Source organism: Gymnoscopelus braueri, assembly GCF_963280865.1.
Source record: "Gymnoscopelus braueri genome assembly, chromosome: 10".
In the NCBI taxonomy this organism is placed as follows: domain Eukaryota; kingdom Metazoa; phylum Chordata; class Actinopteri; order Myctophiformes; family Myctophidae; genus Gymnoscopelus; species Gymnoscopelus braueri.
Window position 1 is genome coordinate 22,825,572 of NC_137611.1, and position 11,286 is coordinate 22,836,857.

The following is an 11,286-nucleotide window of genomic DNA, read 5'->3' on the forward strand; positions in this document are numbered from 1 at the left end:
GTTTGTTTCTTGAATCTCGGGAGCTCCTGACATTATGCGTTCAGAGAAGTACCCTGTGTTTTGTCCGTAAATCTTTAAGGATCAGCTGTGAGAGATGAGAACAGACCTGAATGAGCCGAAACGAGAGAACAAGACTCTGCTAAGTCTTGCAACAAAAGCCTGTCAGATCAGTGTGTGTTGTGCGTCTGCGGTGTATGTCAGCATGCGTGTGTATGTGACAAAGCTTCCGATGCATGCATGTGCAGAACTGTAAGCTCAAGAGCTTCTGCTCACACAGGGCTGCTATTAAAACAGAGCATTACAGCACAGAGCACACCAGATAAAGTCTACAATAGTGGTGTCACTCAATTAAAAGATATTGCACAGAATAGAGCGGCACGTAACAATGCCAGCTGGCATGAGTGAATCTGAGTGATAAAGAGCCTGCAAAAGCCAGAATCTTTTCTGATGAGTAATATGAGCGAGGGCAGAGATATTTAGCATTATATGCCTGAGTCACTCTGCAGCAAGCAACTTACTCCAATGCATTAGGCTAAGCAGTATCGATTCTCGTGCTGACTCTGCAAACGAGCTGCGCTGCGGGTTGTGCCAAAGAAACCGCACACATCTGGATTTGATCGCGTATCTGACGCTCAGGTCAAAAAGTGTGCGTGGCTCCGAGTGCCCACGCATGCCGATGTGAGTATTGTGTTGGCATGTGTACATGCCGACACAACATGTGGGGGGCGTGAACAGAGAATTTGTCTTACCGTCTCATTGCCGTCTGGGTACATGTTGTCCTGCTGCTGTACTGCTGCTGTTACTGTAGCAGACTCCGGTCCTGTGGTGCTGATGAGAATGGAGATGATGCCGAGGAAAGCAGAGGAGCCCAGACATGCAGTGGCAACCCCCGTCTATTCACAAACTCCCTCTCTTTCTCTTTATCTCACACACATACACACTTGACTGACTGACTGACTGGAATATTACTGTGGCGCACCAGATAATGTCCCTCTAAGAAGGACTTCTCAAACCACACACATCTCTGACATAGACTCTCATATAAAGAGAGAGAAAGAGAAGAGTGTGGGTGCGTGCAGTGCTCCGTGTGATACTGCCCACAACAGTCACTGTCACCACTGATGGCCCAGCCCTCGCAGAATGCCGCTCTGCACAACACAGGCCATCCCAGCTGGTAGAACAACAGACCACCAACACGCAAGGATGGGAACACCAAATCACACACACAGCAGACACACACACAAGCTCACAGGCACATGCACATTCATATGCCTGTGCGTGCACACACACAGATGTGAGCGCACGCCGCACACACACACACACACACACACACACACACACACACACACACACACACACACACACACACACACACACACACACACACACACACACACACACACACACACACACACACACACACACACACACACACACACACACACACACACACACACACACACACACACACACACACACACACACACAGATATCCAATTGAAGGTCCCAGAGGGATTAACAAAAGCTCTCTATAAGAGTGGGTGGTATTCCCCCCTCCGCAGAAAATGTTCTTGTTCTGCGTTTTAATCAAAGACTCTCAGGAGGGGCTACTGAGAGAAACATCAACCACTATTCATACATGTACACCACTGTCCAGACTAGAGACACGTGTTATACCTTATGCTAGTCTTTTTTTTTTTGCCACTCATTTCTGTAGAAGTGGAGTAAAAAAATAATCACTGAAATCCCAAAACTAGTTTTCAGTTTCCCTTTTCTTTTTGACACTTTTTATTATATTGACAGGTACAGTGTAGAGAGACAGGAAATACAGAGTAGGAGAGTGACACACAGCAAATGGTCTGGTTGGCTGAGAATCAAACCGGAGACTCACTGTCAGGCATTAGAGCCCATGTATGACCCCTATCCATTCGGCTATCAGGTCGCTCCCGTTTTTTCATCAATCAACGCATCATCAATTTTTATAAGACATGATGTGTAATGTCGATATGGAGAGAGTACAAAGACACACTGATTTCCAGTGACAGACCAGCATTGTCCTGCCATGCGGCCACAGAGAAAGCTTTCTTACATGTCCGTAATCCCTTCCCTCTAGTCTGGAACACAGCAGAGGACTTATCTGACCAGCAGCAAGGGATGATTGAGCAAGGAAACACTGTTGTCACTTTAATGCAGTGTTTTATACAGTCACCTTCCCTGCAGGGATGGTGCATTCATGTGCACTCAGAGAGAAGGGGGGGGGGGGGATTTTTATCCGAGCACACCTGGTTAGTTTTAACTCGTAAACTGTGTTTGCTTTAAAAGTCACTTTTTGTGGAAATACAATACAATTTGGAGGTCATCTTGTCTCATAATATAGATGTCTGTAACACTGCAAGTGGCTGTTTTGTATGCAGTAATGTGGTCAGCAGACTCTGCATACAGAATTACAGAGATAAACAGTACAGTTAGTTTGCGATGTTTTGTCTTGTGTGGAGAAATGTCTGACTAATATGCAATACTAGTCTTTTTTAATGTGCTATATCATATTTTTTATTAAAGGAAGAAAAGAGGGAAGTGCAGAGAGAGAAACAGGAGGATAAAAATAAAGAATAAAAAAGGACAGACATTTATTTAAAAAAAATGAAGATAGAGAAAGAATCGAGAAGAGATGTGATGACACCTTTTCTCCAGGCTCCATTATTTTGAGAAGAGAAGAGAAGAAAGAGTCGAGTCGAGTCGAGTCGATGCCAGACCGCCTCAGGCTGTGTGTATGCATGTACGAGTCTGTGCATGTCAGGGTGTTACTAGGTGTTTGCCCTGACTATGCACGTGTGCATGCACTGGCTCGCTTGTATGGCGTGATTGGGGTCTAGTGGGCGTGCTTTTGTGCATGTGTAGCCTGTGTGTGTATGCAAAATGTGTGTGCGTATATGCAGCAAGTATGTGTGTCAGAACAGTAGAGAATGGTACTACGAAGTCCTCAGGGCTCCTATATGACTTTGGCTGCAGAGACGCAAAGCCTGTGTCAACAACCACATAAGCTAGCACGTACTGTGCTATTATTTATACCAGTGTTTCTCAGGCGTCAATAACCCCCAAATTACTGTTTGGCCCCGGACCCCCTTATGAAAATATTTGACAAGATTAGCTGTTAAAATGTTTTCAAACTATTCCAAAATGTTCACATATTTTCATGATTTGGAAAATAGCCGATGTATATAGGTTTGAAGTGGTTAAAAAGATTTTTATGCTATATTAACTAATTTTGCTGGGGACCCCCTGGAACCCTCTCTCGCCTGTGCTATTCTATATACCGTATTTTCCGCACTATAAGGCGCATCTGAGTATAAGGCGCACCTTCAATAAATGTATTATTTTCATATATAGGGCGCACCGCATTATAAGGCGCATCCGCACTATAAGGCGCACTGACGGTGCGGCTTATAGTGCGGAAACCAAGGGAACCAATATTGATACATATATAAGGCGCATCGGATTATAAGGCGCATCCGCACTATAAGGCGCACTGACGGTGCGCCATATAGTGCGGAAAATACGGTACTACTATACAATGAGCACATACTATTCTATCTACCGTAGCACTGTGCGCACGTACTACGATATATAATTAATGCATGAATTAAATTAAATAATGAATAATAACAATAATCATTATTATTATCTTGGCACTGTTGAAAGTTAACTTACATGATAATGAGGCCATGACAAATTAAAGTTCCCGTAGTTAAAGGGTACTTAAGGTTCTATTTAATCCAGTTCTAGCCTCTACAACAGACAACCAATATGGCGCTCTGCCAACATGTGATATAAATAACAGGCTGCTTTAAAACAAGTGAGAGAGGTGATGCTGAACATGTCAAACAAGGCGTGAGAGTGAGAATATACTGTATGGCGAGTGACAGGTGCAGAGTGGAAAAGAGATAAGAAGAGTGCAATAAAACATGCGCGCGCAATGTGTACTATACATTATATAATCAAACAAATAAGGAAGTGCTTCCTTCCTCCAATCAATGTTCCCATTTGATTACAGGAAGAAGGATGGGGAGGGGGCAATTGATTGGCTGATATTTACCCTGAGAATGAGAGAGAGAGAGAGATAGGATAGTTGAAGCAAGAGAAGGAAAAGAGGGGTGACAAATGATGGAAAGAGATAAGACATGCTGAGAGGAAACATCGAGAGAGAATGGAGCAATGTTCCTGCTGACTCACACACTGTGTTAGCAGAGTAAAAAGTTCCAGGTTAATGGAAGACTACACAGAGAGGAGAGGAGTGGAGGAGAACAGAGGAGAGGAGAGCCTATACTATATGTAATCTATAGCCTTGAGCTGGGACAATCAATACACTCTTCAACCAGAGCTGGAGGTCAACAACATCTCTTCTTGATGCTTCCTCTCTGTGAAATGTGTGACCACACAGAAGGTCCATTGTCTGTCTGTCCTATGTCTTTCACCGTCCCACCACACTGGATGTGAGGAACTGTAGTGTTGTCCCTGTATCTGTGCAGAACTCAAGCCACCGATAATGTTCCTGCACTGTGTGCAATTACTGTACTCTGTGATCAAAGCGCTTGTGGTTCATGGTTTATCGTACAGCTTTACAAGACAAAGACACTGATATATGGTTTAATGGCAAGACACTGATATAGCTACCTGTACTATAATCGTTGTGTGTCTTGCACTACTCTATGGCACGGAGTGTATGTTCAGTCCTGTCCTTCTAAACTGTGTTATTAACTTAGTATGAAAGCCAAAGATGAAAGTCTAAGGTGACAACACTTGTGCATCAATGGAACAAGTCAGATTCCTGTGTGTGAATTGTCCTTTGTGATAAAATTGTTTGGTTTTTGATTGCATGTTGTATGTATGTGTGTACAAAAAAGGAATACAATTCTAAGTGACAAAAAAAAGGTTCTATTCGTGCAACAAATGTGCTCACACAAAATTGTCGTGTCGTGTAAATATTGTGCACAGACGCAAAGTCATCAGCTCAAGTTGAACTTTACCCATCTGAGAAGATGTTTGAAACTAAAATGAACTCACAGCAAACCCTGCGAGGAGTTAGTTCATCTAGAGAAACACCACTACTGACTGGTTCTTAATCCATTAAGGCCGGGAACGCATCTGTGTCATTTTTCTTTATTTCTTTGGGCTATTCAAAAAAATAGCAGATATACACGCTATGATGAGCTTGTAGATCTGCTATTTTTTTGAAACATTCTGAAAATACTTATGTTGCTATATCAGCGGTGCTCAAACGTTTTCTTGTCAAGGACCACCCAAATTGACGCGCTATATGAGCTTGTATATCTGCTATTTTGCGTTCCCGGTTTGAATGGGTTAATTCTCACTGGATGTGATCTTAGGGCCTCTGGCCAGCAGCATTGGAAAACAGTACAGGGGGGGGGGGGCAATAAGGAGGTGCACTGGAGCAGAAAATTATAGTACACAGGGACGGTGTGAGCAGAGTCGTTAAATGAAGCGACTGGAGGGGAATAAACATCTGTCTCCGTAGGTGACTATAACCGGTGTGACACTCTATTGCCCAGGGAAGGACGGACGATCCACTGATTTCAGAGCCAGATCGTTTCATCTGAAGGAGGGTTCATGAAAATCAATACCGGGGCCTGGAGAATGTCGTGTCTACTCTGATGAGGCATCCGTCACGATCCAACAGATACAAATGGAGAGTTTTAAATCAGTCGTTCTCAACCCGTGGGTCCGGGCCCCCCAGTATATGATAAATGTTAATAAGAGGATCCCATGCTATTTACTTAACCTATTCAATCCGGGAACGCATCTGTGTCACTTTAGATTTATTTGGCTATTCAAAAATAACACATATACTGTACAAGCTCATCTTTGAACATATATATATATATATATATATATATATATATATATATATATATATATATATATATATATATATATATATATATATATATATATATATATATATATATATATATATATATATATATACACACACACACATTTTTAACTCAAATCTTTGCTTCGGGGGGTCCCTGGAACTAAATATTTTGATATGGGGGAGGGGGGGGGGGGTCCGTGGACAAATACATCCTTTTGGGTGGTCCTTGACATGAAAAAGTTTGAGAACCACTGATATTATAGCAACATACGTTTCTTTTTGTTAGGATTTAGAATACATTTGTAGAATCCGCAGAAGCAAAGATTTTAGTTAAAGATTTTCCCTTTAAAAAAAACAATTTTTTTCAAAATAAATTGCAGATCAGAAGCTCATAGCGCGGCACTCGGTGCACTCTGTGCCGCGCTATGAGATTTTTGAATAGCCCAAAGTATATAATAATGGTTATAGCTAAAAAATCTAAAATGACACCGAAAATGTGTTCCCGGATTGAATGGGTCAAGTTCATTTGAAGCACAATATTCAGGTCAGATTCAGCATGAATCCAGTTGAGACCCAACTGTTCCAGCAGCTACCCATCTTTTAAAACCCACACACTGTATCAATTCAAAAGACAAGTCCTGAGGAGCTGGGGGAGGCTTCAGCCATTCTCCCCATCTGAGGACCGGGATAGGAGGCAGGCAAGAGAAGGATGGCAGTAGAAAAGGCTGGAAGGCTGGTGACTAAGTAGGCCATCGTTTGCAGATAAGAGACTGAGCCCAACTCTAACCCATTTAGACCTGAGACCCGATTCTACAAATGTCAACAGTTTTCTGAAAAACTATTGTTGCTGTGTCAGTGGTGCTCAAACGTTTTCATGCAAGGACCCCCAAAATTAGGCCTATATGACCCCCAGAAAAGTTCATAGCGCGGCACTCTGTGCCACGCTATGAGCTTGTATATCTGCTATTAAAGTATAAAATATAGATTAAGTGGTTTCACAGATGCGTTCCTGGTTTGAATGGGCTAATGCAGCGAGTTCTTCAAAGACTCACTGACTGACTGACTGGCAGCGTGAATGACTGACTTAGTGACTTATCAGAGGTAGTGCACAGAGCTTAAGTGAGTAGAAATTGCCTGAAAGCTGGACATAACAGAGGCAGAACCAGGCCTTCAGCACTTCTCTGGTAATGTATTCAAGACCCTCACCACTGCTGTGGTCAATGTATTCAAGACCCTCATCACTGCTGTGGTCATGCATTCAAGACCCTCATCACTGCTGTAGTCAATGTACGTAAGACCCTCTGCACTGCTGTGGTTATGTATGTATGTATTCATGCCATTCCATCTTCTGGTGCTGGTGCTTTATGGTCATATCATGATATTTATGGAACAAATGTTAAAGTTAGAGTGCCACAGGTCTATTTTCTCCTAAATAATGATCATCATTATCGTTTTTTCTGTGGACACATAATAATAATAGCTTGAATTTGAACCCAAGGAAGCTTTACATCAAAAACAATGAACAACCAACAAACAAACAACCAAACAAAACAACAAACAACTATTGGCCATAAGCCTGAGAGAATAGGTGTCTTTTCAAGGCAGCCTTAAAACATACAACAGCTCATAACAAAAACTGGCTTTGACTTTTTCACTGCCCACTTGTAGTCTCACCAAAGTACTTCTCTCCCTACCGTCTGTCTCCTTTGTCAAACGGAAATAGCAATCTTTTTATTAAACTTCTCCTATTAGTAAAACCTGCTTCACAACAATGCTGGTGTAATTAAGTCCAGACATTAGCTGCAAAAATAGCTATTTTGTTCACATTCACTAATACATACTATAATAATTCCTCGTTGTTGAGATGCATTTACATCAGGCGTGCCAATTGTTTTTCTGAGCGATACAATTTGAAATTAAGTCAATGTGATGGGAGGTGCATGGTGCTGATATGTCAGGAGTGCAAAGTGTTCCTATTCACCCGTTTGCCAGAGAAGCTTAAAGCTAAAATACACAGGCAACTGAGGCAAGACATCCTTGCACATTTTAACCACATTGGGCAGGAGTAATGTGGAGTCCCTCCACAAATGACAAACAGAAAGTACAAAAATCATGGCACTGCAAGTTTAATATTGGACATGATAGTGATGTCACCTTTTCTCCAGCCTACAGTATTTTGGTGGGCGGAGCCAGTAGAAACTAAAGCAGTAAAGTGTTGATTGACACCTGAGCTGGAATCACCAGCAGCATGCTGTCAAAGCAGAGGAAAAACAAACAAAACAGGCTGCCCATTGAAACTGGGGAGGTTTCACCTACACGCACGCACACACACATGTACAACCAACATATGCTTCTAGAGGACCCCTGCCTACTAGTAATAGGAACCTTACAGGACTACAGGCTGGACTTTAGCTCAAACGAGCGATCCAGCAGCAGTGTTTTACTGTGGTGTAGACAGCAGCTGGCTGTAGATACACCCAACACTGACCTTTCTCCAGGGCACAATTTCAATGGCCACCTGTAAAGGAAGGAAGGAACTCTACTCTGGACTGGAGCACTGTGATAATATGGTTCTATGTTTAAATTGAATGTGTTCACCTTTACTAGAGCTTAACGTCATGAAACAGCGGTTGCAAGCTTCCCCTTTGAGACCACAGCACAGCACTGCTTAGGCACATGTTCTAGGGTTACTTGACATAACATTTTTACTCATAGTCACATGGACCTAACCTAAACCTAACCCTAACCATAACCTTAGTGGGGGAACATAGGTCTGGGGAACATAGGTATGACCCCGTCACATGCACATCTTAAAAAGAAGCTGGGTTGAAACAACATCAAGTGTTTTAACTCACAAGAAACCTGCACACATTCTCACAGTGTATTATATTAGTCGCAAAAAGTAATGACCTTTTAACTGCTAATAAAATATTGTACTGTGTGTGCAGATTTCTGTTCTTTTAACACGTAACATAAAAATACCATCTGAACTACAGTATGTGGAAGTGACAGAGTTCAACTGAGTGCAGACCGAGTTGAACTTTTTAGTTACACCCAGATCTTCTAAGTTTAAGGAGTTCTACATCGTCTAAATAGGGCTAAAGCAGGTCACAATGTAGTGCAGGTTGTGTGAATGTGCCATACGTACATACTTCTCCACCGGTACATCTCCACTCCTCTCATATGGACTCCCACACAAAGACAGAGTAGACTGGGCTTAGCGTCACACACCAACCAACCCAGTTTTTGGGCTCTAGCTGGCTTTTGTTTAGCCAACAGACTGAGCTAATGATCTCAGGGACAAACACCCCCCCACCAGTCGTCCACCCAGGCATCCATCCTCCCACCCGGACCATCGTCCACCTAATGGACTAATGAACAGCGCTGCCTGACTAATTCAAAAAGTAGCTGCAAGTCCTCCTGAATGTTGAATATAGCAGCACTTTCTGTCATACTCGCAGCACTTTCTACCACTGTCACATCAATATGTTGTCTATTGTCTCTCTTTCAGTATGAGAGAATGATGTGTGTGCAAGTCTGTATAGGAGGGTTATATTAGAGCCATGGAAGGAAAATAACATGATTTCTTGTTAGTTTTTTTTAATTAGGGAGAAGAACAGTTACCCAGACTCCTGACTTTGGTAGTGCAACACAACAAACAAAAAAAGGGCAATCTAGCGATGTATAGTTGATCCAGAAGACATCAGTCTGTTCTAAATGCAATCAGTCATCATAGCAATAATTAATCAATCCTTCATATGATGAATTATTCAAAGGTTATGACAATGTGTTAATCAATAATTGACTTACTTGACCTTTGAACTTTGACCACCACATTGTCAGATATTGAGTTATGAAGTTTCTGATTTGATGATGATAAAGTGTATTGTAGAGCCTGACCAGCCAGACCAATAGATCAGCTTTTGTTTGACTACTTTGAGGTATCAGCAATTATACAGCCACGGTACCCGGTCCCGATTTTTTACCTTTTACCTAAAATCTGTCAAATATTCAGTAACTGGTGGCCTAGGACTCTCTGAAATCAGGATCAGACCCACAAATCAGGCTCATCGTGGACAGAGTGACATACATACAGACTCATAGATCCAGAATCACTACCAACAGGACATCAGCCCTGGCTCCTTACCTCAAGCTGTTCTGTGGAGCTGCAGCTCAGTTCGTCTCCAGACTCCGAGTCGTTGGTACGTCTCTCCGAGCTCTCCCCAGCCGAGTCGCAGAGCTCTTGGGCATTGTCCACGTCCAGCGGGGCCCTCACCAGGTCCGGGGAACGTGCGCGGTTCCGGGGCAGGGTGTTACATCTTCCACTATCGCCGCTTCCCTTCTGACCACCTTGGACCAAGATCTCAGCCAGGACTCGGTCGCGCTCGGTGGGGCTGCTGGCGGCAGGGTTGTGGTTGGAGTCGCGGTGTGGGCTGGACGGGCTGAGACGGTAGCTTGAGAAAGAGGAGGTGGCCGAGGGTGTGTTAGGCGAGGACGGCGAGCGGCTGAAGGCCGACTCGTGCCGCTGTTGGAAGTTGTCGTTGGAGTGCAGATCCAGGTCGTCCGGCCTTGCTCGGCATATCTGCCCGCCAGCGTGCTGCTGGCCAGGGACCGCGTTGTTACCTGGCCCTTCAGGGGCCGTGGCTTGATGGAAGATGGGTTTGGGCGGGGGCATGAGGGCTTTGCGGACCTCTCGGACATACTGAGCAGGTACATAGAAGGCCTTGGTGCCTTCCTCCTTCCTCACCTGCCACCAGTCCTCATTACTTTTCTTAACCAGCATGTAGCAGTCTCCCTGGTGGATGGTGATGAGGCGGTCTTTGGACTTGTACTCATAGTCATACTCCACCTCAATGTAGACCTGGCCCGGCGCGATGGGCAGGTCCGCCATGACGCCACTGACCGTCTCTCTCTCTCCCCTCTGGAAGGATATTCACCGCAGGACAGACAGAGATATCAGCATGGCTCGCCAGATGAAGGCTGGAGACAGCAGATAGACATAGGGGTCAGGACAGAAGTTAATTGAAGAGAGATAATTATTTCTTAATTCATTTTGTGTTTATCTATCATCTGATTCAGTTACACCTGCCACCCATGGCAACATTGAAACATTTATGCCCATTAAGACCTGGAACACGTCTGTGTCACTTAAGATTTCTTTGGCTATTCAAAAATAGCAGATATACAAGCTCATAGTGCGGCACTTGTAGATCTGCTATTTTTGAAAAATCTAGATTTTTAAGAATCGCCTCAGGTCTTAAAGCAGAATGACATTGACAAATAAAATAATATAAACTAGGAAGAGTACCGGTAGTTGATTTTTATAGTCACTTTCTGTAATTCATTTGTCTTATGCAACACACACACACACACACACACACACACACACACAC

At 43.4% G+C, this 11,286-nt stretch overlaps 1 protein-coding gene across 2 annotated transcripts in view; it reads right to left on the reverse strand.

The window, feature by feature from the left end:
- LOC308094273 (rho GTPase-activating protein 12-like) overlaps positions 1-11,286 on the reverse strand; it is a 54,300-nt gene that overhangs the window by 35,419 nt on the left and 7,595 nt on the right. For both annotated transcript variants that reach the window (XM_080440821.1, XM_080440820.1), the window contains exon 2: positions 10,041-10,873. In XM_080440821.1, the coding sequence (XP_080296947.1) occupies positions 10,041-10,784 (744 nt within the window). In that variant the 5' untranslated portion in view covers positions 10,785-10,873. The remainder of the gene's footprint in view (positions 1-10,040; positions 10,874-11,286) is intronic.